At 52.2% G+C, this 25,572-nt stretch overlaps 1 protein-coding gene across 1 annotated transcript; it reads left to right on the top strand.

The window, feature by feature from the left end:
* The first annotated feature begins 6,884 nt into the window (after positions 1-6,884).
* AMOTL2 (angiomotin like 2) lies at positions 6,885-24,647 on the top strand. Its single transcript, XM_054039716.1, has 10 exons — positions 6,885-7,019; positions 9,957-10,782; positions 14,273-14,537; positions 17,017-17,161; positions 17,643-17,735; positions 19,491-19,786; positions 20,140-20,432; positions 20,730-20,941; positions 21,287-21,466; positions 22,593-24,647. Exons 2-10 carry the CDS (start codon positions 10,034-10,036, stop codon positions 22,649-22,651), a joined length of 2,292 nt encoding a protein of 763 aa, XP_053895691.1. The 5' UTR covers positions 6,885-7,019; positions 9,957-10,033; the 3' UTR covers positions 22,652-24,647.
* The last annotated feature ends 925 nt before the right edge of the window (positions 24,648-25,572 follow it).

Here is a 25,572-nt window from a genome sequence, read left to right as displayed (position 1 = left end):
TGCGCCGCGGGGTGGGGGCAAGCTCCTCACACAGTCCCATGAAAGTAGCTTTTCTCATGCAAAAGTTCTGCAGCCACTGCTCATCATCCCAGACTTGCATGACGATGTGATCCCACCATTGAGTGCTTGTTTCCCAAGCTCAAAAGTGCCATTCCACAGTGGTGAGCATGTCCATGAATGCCACAAGCAATCTCGTGTCGTATGCGTTACTCGAGTCAATATCATTGTCGGAGTCCTCATTGTCACTTTGGATCTTAAGGAATAACTCGACTGCCAAATGAGATGTTCTGGCGAGACTTGTCAGCATATTCCTTGGGAGTTCGGGCTCCATTCCTGCAGACCAAAAGGGAAGACAGAGCGCGCAGTACAAAGAACGTTGAAAGATGGTGCCAATTGTGGACGGAAGCAGAGGGATTGCTGGGATGTGAACCGATGCATCACAGGGCTTTGGGACAGGACCCAGAATGCCCCGCACCTCCCACCCCCTTCCCACAAGCCACAGCGCCAGAGTGGGAAGAGGTGCTCTGTGGGATAGCTGCCCACAATGCACCGCTCCCAATGCCGCTGCAAGTGCCGCAAATGTGGCCACGCCAGTGTGCTTGGGGCTGTCAGTGTGGACAGACTGCAGCGCTTTCCCTACTGCGCTCTACGAAGGCTAATTTAACTCAAAGCGCTCTACATTTGCAAGTCTAGCCATGCCCCTTGACTAATGTTGTCAACCTATTCCAACCCCCTTAGTGACTGCCCGGTGGTGTAACCCCTGACAAGATTACATCTATTCAGCTGTCTCATTTCCTTAGGAAACAATGGCAAGCTCAAAGGAGAAAGGGTCCAATTACCAAGCTGAGAGGTTATTGTGCTGAAGCTGGGTTCTGTTAAGAGAACATGTGGCCTTCTATACAATCAATATTGCACATTGTCCTCAGCGCACCTGCAGCTCTTGCAGTACTGCCCATAATGGCACAGAGCCTGAGGCCAAACAGACGGAGAGAAATGGAAACCCAGTCTACAGAGCACAGGTCAAAGGATGCACTCCTTCCCCCTCCCTCTGCCTTCTGGCCTCTGCTTTATCATGCCACCCAGCTGGTCCCATTGCAGAAAGGACTGAAGCTAGAAAACAGTTTATAAAGTGGCTTGCAGCAGCATCTGGGGATGGCAAACATGATGAACTGAGTTGGTGTACAGTGCATCCAGCTTGGTTCAAGGCCGGATCCTCAGCTAGGGTCAAACCGTTTGAGCCAGTTTCAGCTACACTGATTTACACCCACTATGGATTTGACTCCTACTCTAGAGGGGATTTCAGTTCTCTTTGTGGTTTCTCTTCTCTGGGGGAAATCAGGGGGCTGCTACGCTACAGCCGCACAGCTCTGGCACTGCACCAGAGTGTGGCCACCTCCTACATCAATGGAAGGGGTTTTCCATTAATGCAGCTAATGCATCTCTCTGAGAGGCAGTAGCTAGGTCGATAGAAGAATTCTTCCACCCACCTAGATGCAGCTATGCTGCGGGTTAGGGCAATCTAACTACAGCCCTCGGGGTGCAAAATTTTAGGTTGATCTAGTGTAGACCAAGCCTCAGATTGGACTGTACAAGGGCAGGTGTATAAGGAAACTCCACTTCGGCCATGTGGTTAGTACCATTTCAGAGGGTTTGAGCAGTTTACCTGGCCTGGCTTGGCCTTTTGGAAACTATTCCACAGCTAATAGTTTGTAGACACTTAGCCCTAAATCATTAGCCAGAGCTGTGCTGGACAGCTGTCCCACTGACATGATTCCAGTCTCACTGTGCATGGGCTTTACACTCACGTTCCAAAGGGACTGTATAGCAAGGTAATAGCTTGTGCAGGTGTGTGACCCTCCTCGCTCCTTCTCTTAGGGGGTTCTGTCCCCAGACATGAAGAAACCTTAGGGTCCTCAGTTATGTGAAGGGAGCTATGGGTCCAAAGTGAGAAGAGGAAAATCTCTCCTTTAGTCTGGCTTCTTGTCTCTCTTCCATCTCTGCTTGCTGCCCTTCCTCCACTCTCCTCTCTCTCTCTCTGCCCACAATCCCTTCAAGCCCCATGCAGGGGCTCTGCTGTGATCTAAGACCCTTTCTTGTGGTGGAGCAGAAAATAGGCCCGATGGGGAAGTCATCCCATGGGAAGGAGAGGGGATGGTTCTCAAAAGAAGACGAGGTGGGGGAGGGGATATTTTTTACTGGACCAACTTCTATTGGTGAGAGAGACAAGCTGCTGGGCTGCACAGAGCTCTCAAAGGACGGGCAGTTTGTGCCTCCGCTGCTTGTGACAGATGGGCAGCACCTGTCAGACGGGGCAAAGCCGGAGGGAGAAGCCAAGTGCCCTGGGCGTGGGGGTGGGGGTGAAGGAGGAGCAGATGGTAAGGCAGCTTTTAGCAGGGTTGTATGGTGTAAAGACAATGGAGTGTCTCTCCTATCTTTGATTAAACAAGAAGATTTATTCCCCTGGACAGCTGGCAAGCAGCCTGTATACCCCCTCAATACCCGCCCCCACAGCCAGCCGCACGCTTCTCACAAACTCACAACACGCACCCCACAGCCAGGCGCACGCTCCCTGCAATCTCCTCTGTCACACACAGCACACGCACAGCCAGCTGCACGCTCCCTGCAATCTCCTCTGTCACACACAGCACACGCACAGCCAACCGCACGCTCCCTGCAATCTCCTCTGTCACACACAGCACACGCACAGCCAGCCGCACGCTCCCTGCAATCTCCTCTGTCACACACAGTACACGCACAGCCAGCCGCACGCTCCCTGCAATCTCCTCTGTCACACACAGCACACGCACAGCCAACCGCACGCTCCCTGCAATCTCCTCTGTCACACACAGCACACGCGCAGCTAACCGCACGCTCCCTGCAATCTCCTCTGTCACACACAGCACACGCACAGCCAGCTGCACGCTCCCTGCAATCTCCTCTGTCACACACAGCATACCCACAGCCAGCTGCACGCTCCCTGCAATCTCCTCTGTCACACACAGCATACCCACAGCCAGCCGCACGCTCCCTGCAATCTCCTCTGTCACACATGCACAGCCAGCCGCACGCTCCCTGCAATCTCCTCTGTCACACACAGCACACGCGCAGCCAGCCGCACGCTCCCTGCAATCTCCTCTGTCACACACAGCACACGCGCAGCTAACCGCACGCTCCCTGCAAACTCCTCTGTCACACACAGCACACCCACAGCCAGCCGCACGCTCCCTGCAATCTCCTCTGTCACACACAGCACACGCACAGCCAGCCGCACGCTCCCTGCAATCTCCTCTGTCACACACAGCACACGCGCAGCCAGCCGCACGCTCCCTGCAATCTCCTCTGTCACACACAGCACACGCACAGCAGCCGCACGCTCCCTGCAATCTCCTCTGTCACACACAGCACACGCACAGCCAGCCGCACGCTCCCTGCAAACTCCTCTGTCACACACAGCACACCCACAGCCAGCCGCACGCTCCCTGCAAACTCCTCTGTCACACACAGCATACCCACAGCCAGCCGCACGCTCCCTGCAAACTCCTCTGTCACACACAGCACACCCACAGCCAGCCGCACGCTCCCTGCAAACTCCTCTGTCACACACAGCACACCCACAGCCAGCTGCACGCTCCCTGCAAACTCCTCTGTCACACACGCATAGCCAGCCGCACGCTCCCTGCAATCTCCTCTGTCACACACAGCATACCCACAGCCAGCCGCACGCTCCCTGCAAACTCCTCTGTCACACACAGCACACCCACAGCCAGCTGCACGCTCCCTGCAAACTCCTCTGTCACACACGCACAGCCAACCGCACGCTCCCTGCAAACTCCTCTGTCACACACAGCATACCCACAGCCAGCCGCACGCTCCCTGCAAACTCCTCTGTCACACACAGCACACCCACAGCCAGCCGCACGCTCCCTGCAAACTCCTCTGTCACACATGCATAGCCAGCCGCACGCTGCCTGCAATCTCCTCTGTCACACACACAACTTCCCTCCACACACAGCCAGCTGCTAACTCTCTGCGATGTCCTCACACACAAGGTTGCCGCCTGCAGTCTCACACACACTACCTCCCGTAGCAAACTCCTTGCATCCACCTAGATCAGCGGTTCTCAACCGGGGGTCCGCGAGCCCTTTCAGGGGGTCGGCAGAGCCCTGCCACTGAAACCCGGTGCCCTGAGCGCCGGCACCCCCCAGCGGGAATGAAGCAGGGAGTGGCATGGGGCTGAAACCCCAAGCTCCCACTCCAACCTCACTGCATCCCGGAGCAGCATGGGGCTGACATCCCGAGCTCCCCCCTCCCCCACTGAAGCTGAAACCGTGACAAGGGCAGAAACCTTGAGCCCATGGGCAAAGTTGAGGGGGCATGAGGGTGTTACCCCCCCAAACTGCAGTGCCTTCCCCAGAGTGGGGCAATCCTGGGGGCAGCTCCATCCCCCCACCTCCTCCTCTCCCTGAGCCGCCCTCTGGCTAGGTCCTAAGCGGGAAGTCGGAGCCAGGCAGTGAGGGGCAGCTGCTCCTCTGGCTGGTGGTGCCATGCAGGGGGGGCAGCCATGGCATTCCTCCATCTGCTGCTGGTGCCCGGGGTTGTGGCTGCTCCTCAGTTCCCAGCCCCCTTTGACTGCTCACGCAGCTGGTCAGAGCTGCCTAGGTGGGGACCCAGCTCTGGGGTCAGCAGAGCCCTCAGGGAGCAGCCACCGGCACACAGCCCCAGACAGGTGGGTAGCCTGCTGAGGTAAGTCAGGGAGTGGAGGTGGCACTCCCTCCCTGGACCCTGCTGTGCCTGAGCCCTGCTGGCCCTCCCACCCATCCCCAAAATAGAAGTCAAACTACACCTATGCCCAAGGATTCCTGCCCCTTGTGCCAGAGGCCCCGCCCCCACTGGGCCCTGGAGTTTTTCTCGCATGTTGAGGGGGCCCTCAGAAAGAAAAAGGTTGAGAACCCTGCCCTGACCTAGATGATCACAATGATTCTTTCTGACCTTAAAGTCTATGAGTCACCTCACACTTCCAGGAACAAATCTCCATGTGAATCACACACAAGGTGTATTTATCCTTCCTCCTGTCAACCCTGTGGGTCAGGGCAGGGCTATTATCTCCATTTTATGATGGGGAACTGAGGCACAGAGAGGCCAAGTGACTTACCCCAGGAGTCTGTGGGAGAACAGGAAATTAGATCCTGGGCTGCCCAGGCTAGCACCTTCCCCAGCCAGAAGACTGGGGTTTTAATGCTGAAGACAATCATGTTAGTAACAAACTCACAATAATAGCAACATGGGCTGCAGATAAGGGAGGCTGTGCCTCCCCAAAGAGCCAGGCGTGGCCTCGTTTTGCTGGTGCCACTGGTCTACAGGGGCTGAGGCCACACTGCCTGCCTTCCCAGGGCTGCGGCGGTGCCATGTACTCTCCCTCCTGGGGCTCTGGGGCCGGTGGGGACTAGTCAGCCTGGGGAGGGGGCTCTGGGTTTGGGGGCACAGAAGGGGTGGAGCCTCGGTGGAAGGGGCAAGGCTCGGGACTAGTCTTCCCCAACCAGCAGTTCACGTGCCACCCATGAATAGCAGTCATGGCAGAGGTGACTGCTCTAATGAAGGTTGCAAAATAGTTTCCATTCCAAGCTCCCGTTTTTACATTGTGATGATGTTTCACAGCATTCGCCCCTGGTGATTTCCTACGGCACATTTCTGAGTCATGAGGGGCTTTGAGAAACACGTGCAGTTGGGTTGGGCATGTCTCGGGGGTGTAACTCGCACGAGGTGAGTGTGGCTCTTTGTTGCCTTCTAGTGGCTGCCCCAAGCGGTTACTTCCCTGGGGCAGAAGCATGTTCTAATGGAGAGGTGCTGGTCAGGAGCCATAAGGCTGCAGGCCCAGCCCTTCCACCACCCTGCTGTGTTACCTCAGACAAGTCTTTGTGCTTCTGTTTCCCTTCCCACCTTTTTGTCCAGGGCCGGCTCCAGGCACCAGCTTGGCAAGCAGGTGCTTGGGGCGGCCACTCTGGAGAGGGGCGGCAGGTCCAGCTATTCAGCGGCAATTCGGTGGACAGTCCCTTACTCCCACTCGGAGCGAAGGACCTCCCGCCGAAGTGTCGCCGTAGATCGCGATCGCGGCTTTTTTTTTGTTTTTTTGGCTGCTTGGGGCAGCCAAAACCCTGGAGCCGGCCCTGTTTTTGTCTGTCTTGTCTTTTTAAATTATCAGCTCTTTGGAGCAGGAACTGTCTCTAAGTATCTGTGCAATACCCAGCACTATAGGGGGCCGTGGATGCTACAGCTGTCTGCACACACCCTATCCTATTGCAAGTAAATAACCCAGTTTATAGGCAAGAGAAGGGTCCCAAATCCACCAAGTCTGAGGTGTTTCTAGAGTTGCCAACCCTCCAGGACTGGCCTGGAATCTCTGGATTATGTCCTGAAACCTCCAGGAATAAACCCAACACAAATTGGCAACCCTCCCTGGTTCATATCCTACGGATCCCCCTGCTGTATAAGGGTCAGCTCCAGAAAGCCTGGGGAAACTCTTCTCAGCCGTGGCTGAGACTTTTCCTTGCCTAGGGCAGCCCTGGTGGTTCCGGAGGGTTGAGAACTTGGGCCCAGCCTGGCTGCGGACTCAGCTGCTTCGGCCTAGCGGCGCTGCAAGGCTCCCGATCTGCGGGGCTTTAAACCAGAGCGAGCCAGGCAGACTGCAGCCGCGTTCGCACTCGTACTCGTGTGTGTGTGAGAGAGTCGCGGCTGCGCCCCCTGCAGGCCGCGCCGCGCAGCTGCTGCCGAGGCGGAGAGGTTATTTGTGGTTAGCTTTGATCCCGGGGGAACCTGAAACTCTCGCATTCCTGGCATAGCAGCCACTCGCGCAGCCCGGCCTCCTTGGCTCTCATTACAGCTGGCGGGGGCCGGCGAGGCGCTCAGTGCCTGCCAGCAGCCGCGGGGGCAGGATCTCTGCGAGCTGCACGCACACAGCGAGCCGGCCGGGCGCGGAGCGAGCCTCTCCTCCCCTGGCTCTGCAGCGAGGCTGCTCTGCTTCGGTGAGTTCCGCTCTGGGCTCCCATCCCCGCGGTATCTGGGGCCAGAGGGGAGATCTCCAACTCCCCTTCCCTGGCTCGCTGGTGTCACTAATTCGTGCCGCTTCGGGTTGGGAACGCTCCGCTCCCTGCGCGTCAGCCTGCGGGGTCCCCCCTTTCTATCGCTCTGGCTCCCCACATTCCCCTGCAGCGTGTGACCCGGGATTCCTGCAAGTCCCCGGGAGCGCCTGGGTTGTGACCCATAAGAAGCAGAGAGGGGGTGAGCAGGACTTTGCTGGGCTCATTTGCAGTCACAGGTGCTTGTGCCCCCAGCTAGCTGAAGAATTCTCTTTGTCTTGCTCGGAAAATGCTTTCCGCAGCCATGAGCTCGTTCTCACTTAGAAGGAATGTTAATTGCAATCCAAACCCGGGTGATGTCAGTGCTGAACGATTTGGAAAACAAAGCGGCAGCAAGGCAGTGCCCTAGCACTGCTCTGCAGATGGCAATTGCTGAACGGGCTCTAGATGCGTTAGTTATACCCAGTGGGTTTGGAAAGGCGAGAAAGGGGGTTTTCCTATGGGGGGCTGCCACAGAAATGTTTCCCTGTTGTAACGTCCCAGCCGGTTGGAGTTTTCCAGGGAGATCTTCTGGTTTGCAAACCCTTGTTCTTTCACTGGATCGCCTTTGAACTTGCTAGAATATGTCAACTGGAGTTTGAGTTGTCTTTTTTTCTTTTTTCTTTTTTTAAACGATCCTCGCTTATTTGATGCTGCTCATTCAAGTTATGCTGAGTGCCATTAAAGAGAATTTCTTGTGACTGCAAAATTAAAGAAATGTATAAAAAATATGGGAGGGGAATAAAGAAATGCAACCATATTAAAAAAAACAGTTGGGGCTGGGGATCCAGGAGTGAAAATAATCCCTGATAGTAAAAGGTTGAAGAGCACATATGGTAGGGGTGGGGTGAGGAATGTTCTCTCCACCTTCCTAGCTATCTAGTCATGCTCCCTGACCCAATATTTCAGACTTCCTCCTTGTGAGAACGCACCAGGGCTTGTGAAATTTAAGGGGATGTGTGGTTCTTTTATTTTGATTCACCAAAGACAGTCTGGGGTTAGCTTTAAATCTGAGGTCTGAGTCAGCCTTGAAATGAGGCTCAGGAAAGGTAGTTTGTTTAGAGTTTCCTAATTTCACCTTCAGGGAAAACCTGGTCAAGAATTTTTTGTGTTGGGAGCCAATATTTGAGGTATGTTTGTATGAAGCAATATGAGATTAGCAATCTCCCTTTGCCAACCCACATGCATTAGCATGAGACTAGAAACAGGTGATCAAATGTCTACTTAGGAATTCACTTGCTTTAAAGTTTGAGTGCAGAGGAGGACATGCAACTTAAAAACAGTGATATAACTTCCCTGGCTAGCATCCCTCTTCAATAAATTACTAGCCATACACAAACCTGGGCTACAGCTGCAGTTTCTGATTGCCAGGGACAGCAAAAAGGTTGAGAATGTTGTTTTTAAGGTCTACCCCCACACTGGTGTCTCCAGGCATGGCTGATTCATTAAGATAGGTGTTTTATATTTAAAATTTCAGTAGATGTATGAAAAGCATGTGTGCATACATACATAAAATGCCATAACAATGTAGATGATTAAAACTGAAATAATCTTGAAAATCAGGATTATTTTATGTGACTTTTCACTATGAAGCTTTTATTATATTTTGCGATCCACTGGTGCAATGACAATAGATGAACCCTTTACACTTTTGAGTCAATTTCACTCTCATTCAAGATCATAATGTTGCAATGTTTGCAAATTGGGGGAGGGGGGTATGATTATTTGTTTAAAACAATTAGATCCTATGGGAATTGTTCAAGATTGTATCCATTAAACATTTCTTGATGATTATAGGTTTTGTAGGAACTTCCATTTACAAATTCTATGTGTTGGCCCAAATTTCTTTAAGGAGACGGAAAGTACTGGAAACTGAAATCCTCTTGCTTTGTGAACTGTAGCTGTTGTTCCTGTATAACCTGCAGGACTAGGAACATTCTCTGCCAGTGTAACTTGGGCTCGCCAAGTCTAGGATATTTTGTGTAATGGTGGATTGAGCTCAAAACACCGTAGCACCGTCTTCATTACACTTAACAGAACTTCTTCCCTGTCCCCACAATCAAAGCTAGACTAACAGGAGTCTCACTTACTAAAAGTTCTGCATTGGCCTACAATTTTGGGTGATGAGTTTGGCTCTGTTCAGTGGACTGAATTAATTTCTTAGACAGCAGTCACAGCTTTCCCCTTGGCTACCTTGCCTGGCACATGTAGAGAGACATGCGCACTAAGTGAACCAAATAAAGGGGTTCTGACTGCACAAGTTACTAGGATCCTGTGATCTGTCTTTCCAGAGCAGTAAATCAAGTTATGCAGAACAGTCACGCTGAATCTCAAATGCACTCATGCTAAGCTCAGGTGCTGAAGCCGTTCACCCCACTGGGAAGCCAGCAGATATCCCCACGGCTGACATTCCTCACTCCCCACCAATAGCTGTCCCCTTTAGGGCACTTAAGATGAGATGGGGATTCAGGGGCTCACTGAGGCTCTGGGCAAGGAGGCTTTTTGTATGAGAGCTGAGTTCCCTGCAACTGAGCCTGCCAGGACTGGTCCACTTCCAGCCTCCGCAGGGTTGCCAAGGGCCTAGTTCTCAGTGGCCTCCCATGGAATTAGCGTTCAGCCTGGGCCTGGCTCTGCCCTTCCTTATGGTGGCAAAGGGATGGGATGTTGCTCAGAATCCCCCTCTCCAACCCTGCTCTGCTAGGATACGAATATTGTGACTAAAGGGTCAATTGCATCTTTCCTGGCAGAGTGCCACAATGGGACTCCTGGCAAACTAAATCTTCTGAAAATATGTAATGAGCAAACCCCTGACTGAGAGCTGATTCCTGTGTTCGTCTCTTGTAGGCTCCTTGGGTGCTGCTAGATCCTTGGGATTGTATTGCATCTACTGTTCCTGGTGGCAGCCCCTTGACTAGCCAAGGATGAGGACGGCAGAAGATTCCTCCGGGACGGTTCTGCACCGGCTCATCCAGGAGCAGCTGAGATACGGGAACCTCACCGAGAACCGCACGCTGCTGGCTATTCAGCAGCAGGCGCTGCGTGGAGGTGGGAGCATGGGCAGCCCTCGCTCCTCACTGGAGAGTCTCACCCAAGAAGAGAGCCAGATGGTCCAGCAGTCCACACGGCAGGAGCCCCAGGGCCAGGAGCATCACTGTGACCATGTTTACCTGGAGAATAACGTGTATCGGCTCTACCAGCCTCAGCACAAGGGCGAGGAGCTTCCCACCTATGAGGAGGCCAAAGCGCATTCCCAGTACTATGCCTCACAGCGAGGACAGCAGGCTGGGGTACCCTGTCCAGGCACCCCTGCTGAGCCTGGCCAACAAAGGGCCTATGCCCCTGACAGCAGCAGCAAGCGCCAGGACGAGTCACTAAAGGAGCTGAAGCATGGGCATGTGAGGTCACTGAGTGAACGCCTCATGCAAATGTCGTTAGAGAGGAATGGAGCCAAGGCCCAGAACCACATGAGCTCCTCCCACAGTTATCCCCAGCTATCGAGGCACTTCCAGCTGTCAGCCCCACGAGGGCAGCATGCCGAGGGGATGGAGCCACGGGGCCCCCCTCCAGAGTACCCCTACATCATCCCCACCCAGGAACCTGCAGTTGGTTACCTGGCAGATCCCCGGCACTGCTCCAGGGAAGGGCCAGGATTTCAGCACCCTGAAGTCAGGTAACCACAACATTTGTCTAGCCCCTCGCCCTTCACAGCAGCGTAGCCAGTCCCTTCCTTCCTGGCATGCACTCAATTCCTGGGACTTCGACAGCCATGTGGGAAGGGGATTGGGTATGTTGATGCAACACTGCATAGCTCCCAGACAAGCTGTGGCTGGGGAGCCTCTATGGGTTCGGAATGCCAAGGCTGGTTGCATAAGCAGCGAAACCCGCATGTTGCAGAATAAGGAGATGAGCTGTAGGGATGCTACAATGTTCATCCCCTGGCTGCACGAATCCTTACTTTGCCCTAGGTCAATCTACCTTTTGCTGACTCTGGAAGTGCTGCCCTGTTCTGTGGGCAGAAAAGGGTGTGGAAGGGGACTTGCAGTCTGACTTTTGAAGCTCCTGGGCTATATTTGTCTCTGGAGTGGCTACGCCAGGGCTAAATTAGACCCATTGTTTTGCAGATGAAGTTGTCTTTACAGCCTCTTTCCCCTTGTGTTCTGAGTGGAATTTCTGGTTAATTGAGGAGTTGGAATTGAATCAGGAAATGGCTAAGTTTGGAAGGGAGAAAGGAAGCAGGCCCCGCTATGTGGAAAACTACCAGTGCTGTCCCCAGAGGGAGTGCAGACTGAGGGCTGAGTAGAACCTGGACACTGGGAACTCGCCTTTCTGCACTGAGAGGAAGGTGAAAGTGATGAGTTCTTACCGAACATTCCCAGAGGGAACCCTGCTAAATACAAATCTGTGCCTAGCCACGTACCACCCCCTTGATACTGGGCTTTGCTCTTGTCCACTTTGCAAATGCCAAAGCCTAGAGTCTGCCCCCAGCTTGCACCCAGTGCAATCCTAAGGGTGAATTGTGCTCTCCGTTACACTGGCAGTTGAGGTCCCTCTTCTCTTGGCTGCAGCATAGGGTTGGTAAGTGGAGTGTCAGTGCTGGGTGAAAAGTGCCTATTCCTCTTCAGCAGATGCTCCAACTGCGCACAGAGCCTTGCTAGCATTATGACCTGTCACTAACAGTGGAAGCCTTCATGGAGATCTGGTGTTATGGGTCCTAGCCACTTCAGGGCATCATGCATTCTGCTTTGCCTGGCAATTTGATCACATCATAAAGCGTTTTTTGGTTGCTTATAACAAGGGAAATACAGAGTAGCAAAGGAGAAACTAAACCCTGAGTGTTCTCCCCCTTCACCACCCCCCATTTCCCAGCTGCCCACTCTCCCGGTGTCTTCTCAGCTAGCTGCACGGTTGGGAAAGGTGGCGAGGCTGAATAGCAGTGTATGCTGTTGGGCAAGCCATAGTGAATGCTGACAGGAAGAGATAATATCTCTGACAGGAAGTGCTCCCTTTTGGAGGAACAAAGAGGGGAGGGGGTGCAGGCAGAAAGGAAGACGTATTTACCAAATCACCTTCCAGGAATGCAGCCCCACATTTACAGCCAGCCCTCGCTCGTGTGCAGCCATGGCGCCCTCTGGGAAGCACCTGATTGATAGTCAGGCTCCCATAAGGTGGCCAAGCTGTCACTGGGGCTATGGTATCTTTGCCCTCTTAGCAGTTGCCTTAAAGATTTGTTAAAACAGAGGGTCCCTGTAACAGTGTTTGGTCTGCTTAGCACCCCTTTCCCACAAAGTACAGGACGTGTTTATTCATGTTATACTTTTAGTAAGGGACCACCTTGGGGCAGTGATGCCAATTCAGATATTTCTTAAGACAAGCTCTGGTCCCCACTCATTTCCCTTAGCCGGTGGTGAGTCTCCCCTCTGACCCACACGGTGCATGAGCCAATGCCAAAAGTTGTAATATTGGCAGACTCCCCTGTTCCCCATTATTTGGCCCAGCCACCCCTGTGGCTGGACAGAAGGGTGGCCAGGTCAAATTTCAGTGGTGTTGTGACCAAGCTCTGCACTGCTCCGGCAGGAGCCATACTAATTAGTACAGTCTCACTGATTAAAAGTGGTCACTGCCACTGCCCCCCACCTCCCGCACCCCCACCCCGGTTCTGCAGCCTATGGAACTTTGAGCAGTGGAAAAACTTTGGGGTGGGGGATGTCCCTCCCTTGTAATTGGCACTGCTGCTAAGGGGAATAGGCATTTCCTTTAACTTCCAGGAGCTTGATAAGAGAGGGGGCAGTTCTGTGGTGACATCTCACTATGCTTGGCTGTCTCTGATAAGTATCAGGGGGTAGCCGTGTTAGTCTGTATCTACAAAAACAACAAGGATTCTGGTGGCACCTTAAAGACTAACAGATTTATTTGGGCATAAGCTTTCGTGAGTAAAAACCTCACTTCTTCGGATGCATCCGAAGAAGTGAGGTTTTTACTCACAAAAGCTTATGCCCAAATAAATCTGTTAGTCTTTAAGGTGCCACCAGACTCCTTGTTGTCTCTGATAAGTGTATTCTTATTGTGTTCTTAAGCACTGGCTTGATGATTTTGGGTGGTATAAAGTTTCTTTTTAAACATGGATTAGAAATAAAAGGTAAAATTTAAAAAAGGAGCTAGGTGAACAAGTCCCATTTTCAAAAGTGCCTTAGGCACTAAAAGCCACTGGTTCCTGAAATCAATGGGAGTTAGGCATCTAGATGCTATTGAAAATCTCCCTGGGCACTAATCTGCTCTTTAAGTGCCTAAATCCCTTTAAAATCTGGTCCTAGTGCCTAAATCATTTTTGAAAACAGCACTTAGGCTCCTCAGTGATTTAAGTGCTTTTGAAAATTTTACATAAACTCTCTGACAGGCAAGTGAAGTGCAAGGGCACATCTTACCACATACTGTAGGTGGGATCTGCAAAAGCATTCAGCACTGACCTAGATCTGCTCCCATTGAAGTTGATGACAGTTTTACCACTGATTTCAGTGAGAGCAGAGTTAGGCCAATGCTGAGTGGTTTTGAAATCGTATTCTGTAGCCAAGAAGTGGTGCTAATAGTTGCCATGGAATCTATACTTTGAAAAACAGGCATGCCTTGATCTCTGTCTGAAAAGTACATTGGGAGATTGTTAAAGATTGCCCTATGAACCTGATATTGTATATGCATGGCTGCATGCGCTACAGCCCTAAATGAGATGGTGCCACTCATCCCAGGGCAGAGAGGGGGGCCTCAAAGATTTCTGACGTTCCTGGGTTACATTTTTCCCCTTAAGGTTCAAGTAAATATTTAAAATGGTGAGATGAAAACCTCCTCCCGGGAGCTCTGTCAACAGATGTATGATTTGTTTGTGTTACCATAGTGCCCATGAGCCCTGATTATCGTACCAGAACTCCAGGGCGCTAGGTGCTGTACAAACCCAGAATAAAAAGACAATCCCTGCCCCAGGGGTTCAAGGAGAGAGAAATAATGGTGTGAGGTCTGCTGGGGGTTGGATATTGCCAGAAGCCACTCAGTGGCACACCATCCCAGCCACGCCCGTCACTCCATCTCTTATCCTTGATTTACAGTGTGTCCTGGCGGGCACAGAACAATGCTATTGAATGTCTCTGTTGAATTTTTGTGACCTCTCTTAGGGTGATGCAGGCCCATATGCCCCAGGCTTTCCTGCCCCAGCAGGCTACCCTGTGCCATGGCCCGCTGGGCTCCCTTACTCCAGCTGGGATGGAGGTTCTGATGACAGCCCAGGCCGCATCGGCCAGCAGTCACTTGGCCCAGATGGAGACAGTGCTGAGGGAGAATGAAAAGCTGCTGAGGGAGAGTGAGAAGCTCCAGAGGGAAAACGAAAAGCTGCGGCGGGAGCTTGAGAGCTGCAGTGAAAAAGCAAGCCGGATTCAGAAGGTAAATGTGTGGAGCCGGCATCCAACCAGTCTTTCCAGCCAAAGCACTAGGGCCCAGCTCCTCAAAGGTATGCAGGCCTGTGAGCATCTGGGCCTTGGGGCAACGTACAGGCAGGCTCAGGACCCTGGCAGGGGGCAGGACTGCCAGGAGCAGTAGGTTGGCATGTCACCTCTCAACTTTGATTCCAACATGTCATTTGAAATGAGACTTGGATGCTTTCATTTCATTGGCTGCTTTTTGTCTAAGAGAACACAGCCTGGCAGGCAGTCTGTCCAGGCCAGACCTGGTTTGTGACCAGGAATTGTAGGATCGCTTTCTGCGAACGCTGAACAAGGAGCTTTATCTCAGTGTTAGCCCTAAAGTCACTCTGTCTGCTTCACTGCAGAGCTTATCCCTAGAACCTCCACCAGCCCCCTCCTGCCTACCTCTGGGGGCCGGATTTAAAGAGACAGTGCACATGTCATCCCGCTTTTGTCGGGATTGAGGTGCATTGGCAGAGTTTTGGAGGAGGCGGCCAGGAACTGGACAGTGAGGTAATTACACAGGTCAGGATAGAAGAGTCTAGAGAGGGCTGTAGAGGAAGCTTGCTCAGTGCCTGCCTGTCCTTCACTTGCATTTGCACTACATTTCACTCGTTGTCAGCCGAGCTCCTCGTGTTCCTAGCTTCATTCTCTGGATGGGGTTTGGTTTTGTTTCTTGCCTAGAGAAAGAGCAGACAGCTGCTGAGAAATTTCATCCCCTTTCATATGTTTAATCTCTTCCCCCCGCCGTCCCTCTGAACAGCTGTGGCTCAGAAGCACACAGCACAACAGGTCCTCAGCCAAGGCAGTTGTTGGGTGGATAAAAAAGAGTCCATTCACCATCTCTGTTAACAGTTGGGCCCTCTCTGGCCATCCCTCCCCTTGGGGTCTGTGCTGGGCCGCCACAGAAAGCCCTTTGTGCAGAGGCATACAAGGGGAGGCCTGTTCCAGCCCAGCCGCAGCCACGGGGAAAGCCTCTCCCCTTAGAACAAACGGGCCATTGGGAGGGGCACGTGCCAGGCTTGCGGAGGTGGGGAGGCAGGGGCATGTGCTGGAGCTGGGGAGGAGGCCAGGAACCCGCTAGGCAGGATGGAGCAGCAGCGAGAGGAAGGGGGCAGAGAGATGATAGAACTTCTCCAGTATAGCTTGTTTCGTAATCCAGTTAGATGCACGCCAGCTTGTATCGCCCATCAAGTTCATCGCAGTAAGACAGACCCATGAGGGTCTCTGATCCCCTTAGTGCAGTGGCTCTCAAACTTTTTTAATGGTGACCCCTTCCACATAGCAAGTCTCTGAGTGCGACCCTCCTTATAAATTAAAAACACCTTTTTATATATTTCACACCATTATAAATGCTGGAGGCAAAGCGGGATTTGGGTTGGAGGCTGACAGCTCGTGACCCCCCATGTAATAACCTCGCAACCCCCTGAGGGGTCCCGACCCCCAGTTTGAGAACCCCAGGGCCTGACCTTTGCACATGGCCAAAGGGAAGGGCACACTAAGGAGCCAGAGCCAGCCAGGAATAGGAGGGACTGTGTGCCAAGAAACTTTATCAGAGTGATTCCACCCCCTATGGCACACCTTTCACTCTCATGCAGCCATCCCATCACTGAAAACGGAAGGGTTGGTCCTGCCAGAGAAGCCGCTCCAAGAGGGCAACCTCAGGGGGTGGAGGGACAGCAGAGCTATCTCTTTACCTGGGAAGGGGTAGAACATCCAAGGGTCCCAGGAAGGAAAAGGCAAGTGCTTCTCTGTGGGAAGCTGGGGAAGGAGGAGAAGCTTGGGGAGTTTTATCACTGAAGATGACTGGTGCCTTCTAAAAAGAACGGGCTTAAATTAAACCCAGGCCCAAAGTCTCCAAAGGGCATGGTGTCGTTGCAGTGGGCTTATAATAAATGGGCCTTTTGAGTGGCTGCTCAGAAGGCAGATGGGAAAGCAGCACTGCATGGTGGGTACAGTTATGCAAATCATTGTAGAATCTAGTAATGCCCTGCAAAGCCGTTTGTAGGTGGTGCCTGCTGGCGTGGGGTTGTTTGCAGTTTTAGTGAGGTGGCGAGAAAGTGTATGTTGTTCTCCTATTGGTGTGTGTAATGCTCCCGGACTAAGAGCGCTGGCGTGGGGCAGGCAAGTACAGGTAGGCAGTGAGCAAGCTTCTTCTTTGCACCTCAGTCCTGACCTGTAAGGCTCCTGCCATTCATTCCAGTGCTTAGACCTTGGCTGAGCAGGGCCCACGGGTCGTGTGTTGTGCACAAGTAAGGAACAGAATGAGACCACCAGACTCATGTCACTAGTCTCCTAGTGTGGGATTAAACCCAGCCCTTTACTGGTGACCAACACCACAGCCATGTTGGCTTGAGGTGTTGCTTGCCATCCAGCCATCTTCTCCTCTGGTCTTTTCCCCATCCCAAGAATGTTTAACTTCAGCCTGTTGTTTCTCTCCCCCCCTCCCCCCCACACAGCTGGAAACAGAGATTCAGCGAATCTCCGAGGACTATGAAAACCTGATGAAGGCATCTTCCAAGCGAGAGGCATTAGAGAAAACCATGAGGAACAAGAAGGATGGGGAGATGCGGCGGCTTCAGGATTTCAACTGGGATCTGAAAGGTAAGAAACTCTGGACTGCACTAGACAGGGGCTAGGGAGAGCGGAAAGGGCAATTCTTGGGTGCACTCCTTTTTGGGCTGCGTCACTCATTTCGAGAGAAGATAATTGTTATTAGAAACATGCTGTGCCTTGGGCTGAGCCTCCCCACATTGGTGCTCCCTCCACTATGTAGGCTCTTGTTCAGTGCAGACACTTGGCCTCATGTTGTCGAACCTGGGTCTGTTCTGATCCCCGTTGTTGAGGCCACATCCAGTACCAGTTTGTGACTCCCCCTTGTTGGTCCCAGTCTTGTGACCCTCATCTCTGGTGACAGATCCCCAACAAACTGTCTCCTGACATGTTTCCTGGTACATCAGGAGCATTTCAGGGAGATTAGGTTTCAAGATGGGTGTCTAATACCACCGGTGTCTTCCAAGAACCAGGCTGTTCCCAGTCAATTAAATTCTAAAAATTCTATCTCTGTATATTTAATCTGAAACAGAACGGTTGGAATCTGCAAACAAACAGCTGGCCAGCAAGCAGCAGGAGAACCCAGAAGGCAGCCAGGGCACTGTGGCGAAACTGCTTGCACAAAGTAAGTCCTGGGGGAATGCTTGGTCACAGTGGAGGTGCTGTGCAGAGCTGTGCAGTTGTGCCTGCGTGGCTCGCTGCACGGCCAGCCCTGCTGCGCATTGCCCTGTCACTCTGTGGCCCGGTGGATCAGAGTGGGTTGGCATGCTTTCAGGGTGGGTGTGTTGGGAAGGAGAGAGGAAGGAAGGGTAAAGGTCCCTTTAAGATAGGAGAGGAGGTGGATCCTCTCTTGGAAGCTTTAGCCATTCCCCAGGGAGAGCTAAGCTGTTCTTGGCACTCAAACCAGAGTCATTAATCATAGCAGCCATCAGTGTGACCTGGATTCTTTGCATTCCAGCGGCTGTTCTGGCTGTTCCAGCACGCAGTCAGCACTCCCGCTACTCTGAATCCCAGACCTAGGCTAGAGCCCTTTTTCTCTCTCGCATTGGATATTTTTTTTTTTTTTAAGGAGAAAACGTTTTTGCCAGAGGCTGGGAATGGGCCTGACAGTCTCTTCCTGGGTTGATTCCACTTCCATGGCTGGCAGCAAAATGCCCATGAAAACCCAAGGGAGGGGGAAAGGGGCACAGCCCAAGTCTGTCATTGTTCCCACCCGCCTTCCCTTCCCTGAAAGTTGCTGAACCCCAGTGCTTAGGCCTCGTCCATCTGGGGAAGTTGTACTGGTGGAACGGAGCCGGTTCAGGAGGGGAGTTTGTGCAGCCCCGGGGATGGACTCTTTTCCTGCGGGCAGGGACAGGGATTGATTCCTTTGGTCAGGAAGGAATTGCTCACATTGCACTACCCTGGGTTCTAGGCCTGTTTTCTCATGTGGACACGGCCTTCATCAAAGGTGGCATTAATATGTCTTTAACCACGGCTCTTTCCCTTGGACTTCTGAGCGGTCGCCTCTTAATGCCCACGGAGAAGCCGGCTTCTTTGGGAGATTGTGGGCCAGTCCTCCACTGGGCTGAATGGGTGAAAGTCCATTGGAGTCAGTGGAGTGGCCCCCATTTGGATCAGGATTTGTCTGAGTTTGCCAGGGGTCAGGCTGAAGGGAGCGTGGTGTGCAACTTTGGAGCACCAGCCCACAGGTTTTTAAACAAGGAAGCCCGTGCAAGGAGCCAGCTGCGTAGTGGGTGGCAGGTCACATGATGAAGTTGCCATGCCTTTCAGTATAGTTGACAGACTAACTGGGGAGGAGAGACCCTGGGACTGGACTAGCAATGGTGTTACAAGGCAGGAGAGGGCTGCCTTGCAGAGCCACGTGGAATAACTGAGGTGTTACATTGGCAGAGCTATATGGGGCCTAAGGCTGCAATAGCAGGAGTGGTAGAGTAGAACTAAGATGCATTGTGAAAACTGAGCCTTAAGGAATTTTCTTCTTTCTTACCCGTAACCATAGCAGCTGATTCCCTGGCAGTGGCCCAGTGAAGCCTCACATATAGCATGTGGCACTAATGGTACTACCCTTCCCGCCCCCATCCCCAGTGAATAGACTCTGGCAGCACAGACATCTTGGTGTGAGAGAGACTGGGAGCCTCTTAGCGTCAGCGGGGTGGAACAAGCGACTTCTCCCTGGGCAGATATTTTCAGAACAGATATTTAGATTTTCTCATGGCAATTGGCCATTATATCTGATGCCAGAATCCTAATGTGATAGCTCTGAGCCGGAGTCCCTCCGATATGCACTGGAATGAAATGACTGCAGCTGGGAATGTTCTGAGCGAATGGAGCAGCTACAACCATCAACTAATGTATTTGCTCCTTGTGCTGTTTCCAGGCTACGAGCACCAGCAGGAGAAAGAGAAGCTGGAACGAGAGATTTCGCGGCTGCGCAACGCCAGTGAGGACCAGCGCCGGCGGGCGGAACTGCTGGAGCAGGCACTGAGCAACGCCCAGACACGGGCAGCTAAGACCGAGGATGAGCTGAGGAGGAAGCGGGCATACGTGGAGAAGGTGGAGAGGCTGCAGCAGGCCCTAGGCCAGCTCCAGGCCGCCTGTGAAAAGCGTGAGCAGCTGGAACTGCGTCTCCGCACCCGCCTGGAGCAGGAGCTGAAGATGCTGCGGGCTCAGCAGGTGAGGAGTTCATGGAACCAGGGTCGAGGCCAGTAGCAAAGCAGGGCTAGTGAGACAGTTGATCAAAACACTGGTGGCACCAGTCACCTTGCGGCACGAGCATTGCCAGCTGTGGTGCTGCAATTGGGGGCAGGTTACACGGAAAGGCTAATGCAGGCAAGGCCCAGATGTGCCAGACTCCTGAGGATGGGGCACAGCATAATGGCTAGAGAGCGGTCCAATCAAGTATCCCCAGACTTTGGAGAAACCTGGATCTGTGCAGGTTGGGCCCATCTCTGATCATTGCACTCAAGGGACCTTTCTCTTCATGATTCAGTCTCATGCTGTGTGTCATTTTTCCTGTGTCAATACAGAGACAGGTGGGAGCCCCAACTGGAGGATCCCCGGAGCTGAGTGCCCATATGCTGGCCGAACAGTTGAGAGAGAAGGAAGAAAAGATCCTAGCCCTGGAGGCGGACATGACCAAGTGGGAGCAGAAGTATCTGGAAGAATGCACCATGAGGCAGTTTGCCATGGACGCAGCTGCCACCGCTGCTGCTCAGCGGGACACGACTATCATCAACCACTCCCCGCGTCACTCCCCCAATAACAGCTTTGACGAGGATCTCCTCTTGGCCAATCACAAGCACCAGGAAATGGAGAACAGGTAGGTCCTGCATGTGGCTTCACAGGGCATGTTTTTTGTTGGCCTTCCATTATCATCAGTCTTGGGATTTTTATGTCGCTCGCGTCATTGAGCATTTGGAAACTGGCTTCCCAGCTGGCCAACCAGCAGCCATGGGAAATAGGTGTCCTTGCCATGCGCATTGACGGAGCTAAGTTTTCTTGGCCGTGATGCTAAAGGAACACCACATGATGAAGGAGTTGTTGAAGCGTCACACACACTCTGGAATAAAATTGCCAGCATCTCTCTCACTTTGTGCCTTGCTCTCGCGTACCCCAGGTTAAAAGCACTTCATGCCCAAATATTGGAGAAGGATGCAGTCATCAAAATTCTGCAGCAGCGCTCGCGGAAGGATCCTAGCAAGACTGTGCAGGGCTCCCTTCGGCCGGCCAAGTCTGTGCCGTCCATCTTTGCTGCCTCGGGGGCCCAGAATTGGCAGGGGACCGCTCACGGTGAACGGTTGGTCGAGGGCCCTTCCAGAGGGAGTCCAGGTAAGAGGAGTCTCACCTGTGGGGAGGGAGTCACAGGCTACTTGCCCCTTCAGTTAGCATTAAAGCCCTGCTTGAAAGCTCCCTTTGCTGTGTTTCCTCCAACGCTTCCATCCTTTGGCATTCAGCTGCACTGAGCTGGGGTGTTTCCTGGTGGGAGGGGGCTCTCCCTGACACGCACCCTGATTGCAATGGCCATCGGAGAGAGCCTTGGAACACAGCACAGAAATGGAGCTCTCTGATTGTCTGCTGGTCAGGCCTGGCTCACTAAAAGCCAGTAAGAGCCCAGAGCCAATCAAGTTCGCCTCAGGATTTAAAATCTAAAGGTGGCTGCTCCTCTCCCTCCAGGTGACAAAGTCCCAGTGGAGGAAACGCCCAGCCCATCTCCTTGCGGCCCTCTCGCCTTCCACTCCAAACGTGGCAGCAAAGATGGGAGCACCCAGACAGATGGCTTGCCTGAGAGCAGCCTCGGCAGTCCGGATGGGGGGCCTGGCGCCCAGCTCGACAGCAGCCCAGCACACTCCATGGGTAAGTCCTGCCTGCCCTGCTGCCCTGGCAAATACATGCTCGCAGAAGCCCTGCGAGGCTGTGCCCAGGGTGAACCCAGAGACCTCCCTTCCCTCTGCCAGGGGTGCTGGACAAGCCCTGCATAGCTGAGGAGTGAGCAAGGAGCTGGTTACTCCCCCTGGCTGCCAGGGCTCAGCCTCCTGCCAGAGTGACTAATCCTAAGTGCGAGATGCACAGTGGGAATGAAATACTGCAGGGCTAGGTGGGGCGCAGACCAGGAAAGTGTGGGAAAGACCAGAGGAAAGAGAAGAAGGAAGGGAGAGGAAAGAGTGTGTCTTGAAAGTTTTCTCTCTTACTGATTCCTTTGGGCTTTGATTTGGGCCTGCAGATCTGAACTAAAGCCCAGCTTATCAGCACGCCACAGGCTAGCACACCCGCCCTGACCTTCGGTGGGAGAATCCGTTTTTTCTGCTAGTGGTTTTAGAGTCAGGAGGGAGGAATCGGAGAGGCTCCCTCTCCTCTCCCCCCCCCACCCCCCAGCTAATTGTGCAGCGTTCTGCCTGGGCTTTACCATCTGTAGAGAAAACCACAAACACGAGAAGAATCCCCCTGCTCCTCTCTCCGCCCTCTGCCCCGGGCCCTGCAGCCAGTGGAAAGCCAGGAGCCAAGCACTCTCCCCTTGACAGTTCGAGGGGGTGGGGTTCGAGTGAGTGCAGGGAGCTGGGTTGGCTCTGACATGCCATTTGGTTTGCATTAACCGCTGGTGATGGTTGTCCCCATAGGGTATGTGCATGGGCCCCATCAGAGAGGCTGATGGAAGAGGGCTAGGGTTATACAAGTGATTAGTGATTTGGGGAGCCCAGCCTAAGACACCTTAAAAGGGCCTGATTCTCAGAGGGTGGGTGCTCAGTGCTGTCTGAAACAAGGTGGGCCCCCAAAATCACTTGTCATGTTTTAGGGGCTGGGCCCAAGCTGTCTTATTTATTCATTATGGATTCACGTAAATCTAATGGCCGTGTTGTAAATGTTTGCATTTCCGTGGGGCGCATCGGGGCTCCGTTGTGCTAGGTGCTGCACAGACATAAAAGCAGGAGCCAGTCCCAGCTAGAGAGAGTTCACAATCTAAAGGTGGTTTGTTTCCTTGCAGAGACCATGTCTGCTGCCAGGACCATCAGCCTGTCAGACATGGTGGAAATTCTGATCTGAGGAAGGGCAGGTGCCCACCATCCTCTCTGTCCCTGCACGCTGGCCTGGTCAGAGGAGAGATCTGCTGGGGAAAGTGCGGATTCAGGAGCCGTTCTGTTATCGGGAGCCTGGCTGGGCTTGTGGCATGGAGAGTTCCTGGACAAAAGGAGTTTGGGGGCAGGACTGCAGGAGAGCATGCAGCAGAGCCACACAGCGAGGGCTGGGAGGGAAGCTGCCGCTGCGGTTTGCATCCATCAGTTGCCATTTATCTCACCCACTTTCCATCACAGCAGAGCTCATTTGCTACCTGCTCCATCCACCCCATTGGACCAGCCCTTGTGCAATGTGCCTGTGCTTGGGAAGGACTGTCTCAAGTTCCTTTTGCGGCTGATATGTCGCAGGAAACAAGGAAGGAGGGTCCGAAAGTGAAGAGGCATGGAGCTCTCCCCTGCTCTCCATTTGTGACCTGGAGGAGGGCGGCATGCTGTGCATTGCTAGAAACTGACCCTGGAAGGACTGGCCTGCCTGTTTCATTGGACCCCCTGTTGGTACCCGCTCTCCAAGGTCAAGCTGCCAGGAGTAGCTCTTGTATTGTGCTGGTGTGGCCAGAACTCCTGCCCCGCCCTGTGCCTCCCAACCCCCCTTTCCCCTCCTGTTGAGAGGACTGGAAATGCTTTGAGTGAGGGTGATTTTGAGTAGCCAGCTGGTGCCCAGTGGCTGGTCCCCAGAGGCACTTCTCCTGGGGAGGCTACAGTGCTGGCAGGCTGCAGCCCATCAGGGTAGGTGAGGAGGGGACAGGCAGGCTCTGTAAATAACTCCGTTTTGTAAACAAAAGCAAACCCTGTATTTATCATTTCAAATTCCTCCCTGCCATGGCCTTTGTCCCTCCTGCCCCCTTTCCTGCTCTCTGTGGAACCTTTCTCGCCCTCCCTCACTTGTCTCTTTCTCAATTTTCATATCCTGTTTGTCTCCGGAGTTAAATATCCCTCATTGGCGTCCATCAGATTCCATTTCCTTTTGGGCACTTTCCCATGATTCCTCCAACTGGAATTTCCCTTCTGTTTGTTTCAATACCAGCCGCGTGCCAAATGTTGGTGGGTGGGTGGCTGGGTATGTGTTTGAGCTCCTGGGCTGCTCTCGGTTGGGGAAGGGGCAGATCCTCAGATGATGTAAATCAGAATAGCTTCATCAAATCAGAAGAGCTAAGTGAGGCTGCCTGAGGGCCGGACTCTGACTCTCATGACTTATATGCACCAGTAGCACCATTACAGCCATGTGCAAACACAATGCTTGAGAGGGTAAAGGATTGCAGGATGGGAGCCTTTATAAATACCAGAAGCTGTGTGTATGTTTCAGCTGAAGGGAGCTTGTGTTTATGCAAAAAAATAAACAAGAGAGTGAGGGGAATGAAACTGGAGATGGAAAAAAAACACTCCCAACGTGAAACAAGCATGTCTGATTTTGTTGTGGAGGAGTTGATTTCCCCCATCCCTGGAACTGCACCAAGATATATTCACTCACTTATTCACAGTTCTCATACACCCCCTTGTCTACTGACAGCTGGCTTTTGACAGTAGCCAATTCTGATTTTAATTAAGAGTTTCTCAATCCACTGAACTCCAATGCTTTCTTCACTTGGCCTTCATATATAAATATCTGTGCATTTGCTGGACAACTGCATTTTTTATTTTCTCCCCCAGACATGTAAAAAATGTGTTTGGTTCTGGTGCATTGTTTACAAAGTGCAAAACAAAACAAAAACTATGAAAGAGAAAAAAACAACTTAATATATTTTATATTAATATTGGTATTTCTTGAAGTATTTTTTTTTTTGTGCTGTGAACTTTTTTCTGCCAAAGACAATGAGGTTTTTTTTTGTTTGTGTGTTTTAAGTTATCTTTAAGTATTTAAATGTAAACCTGGCTGTTTTGTTATGCTGCCCTATACCGAGATTGCTGTAGCATTCCACTTGGTATAACAATATTTTAATAAAAAAATAAATATTGACAAAGTGGTAGTGTGTGTGTCTCTAAGATGGTGGGAAATGGATGTTGAGAGATCTGAATCCCTATGCACTCATTTAAAAAAAGATATGTTTTTCCCCACCAACTTCTCCCAATTATCAGAATCTTATGTATTTTTTGGAAGTGTAATAGGTACAGCCTTTTTAGACAGAAAGATGGCACTGTCAGTTTCAAGTAATGAAACTGACACTCATGAGAATGTCCCTTTTAAGAGACAACTGAAATCTGTTCAAGCAACTGAAGACTAACCTCCACAGTGGTGGAACAACATTAAGGCTTTTAGGCTTCTCCATACTCAACGAGAAAACCAACAACCTGAATATCATTGATTTTTAGATGAAAGGGAAACAACAATGCATGAAAGAACAAGAATAAAATGTGAGAGAACACAGTGTGTATGTATCTTCTGTAACATGCATGAATTCTGCCCCACTAAACAGCAGCTGCCCCCACAAATGGGTAGCCATGTTGGAATTTTAGAGGTATGGGCTAGGGAAAACATACATATGCTGCAGCTGGAAGGCCCAACATGAACCTCTTCCCCACCCTGCAATCTTTCTTTTGGTTTACAAGCCTGGGTAAAAGAGGGGGGAAAAGAGAGACTCTGGGAGGGAAATCCCGGCTAGCTGCAGGAGGCGCAGCCTGCAAGGCAGTGTGCGCAGCCAGGAAAAGAGCTGCAGTCAGCAGGAAGGCCCTCGCTCTGGCGAAGGACCCAAAGTTGGGCATGCATTGCAGGTAAAGGGCGGGGCATGGGACAGATGCACTCAGATAGATGGAGCCTGCACCCCGTTAAGCAGCCTGGATGAAGGACTTCCTTATGTTTCTGTGAATTTCCTGTTGCTAAATTAGCCCGTCAGACCAGGGGGGTGGTGAGGATGCTGTTTGATACATAAAAGGCTTGGGGAATTTATTCACCTC

The sequence above is a fragment of the Malaclemys terrapin genome, chromosome 9 (assembly GCF_027887155.1).
Source record: "Malaclemys terrapin pileata isolate rMalTer1 chromosome 9, rMalTer1.hap1, whole genome shotgun sequence".
NCBI classification, from domain to species: domain Eukaryota; kingdom Metazoa; phylum Chordata; order Testudines; family Emydidae; genus Malaclemys; species Malaclemys terrapin.
This window is presented reverse-complemented; position numbering and strand designations above follow the sequence as displayed.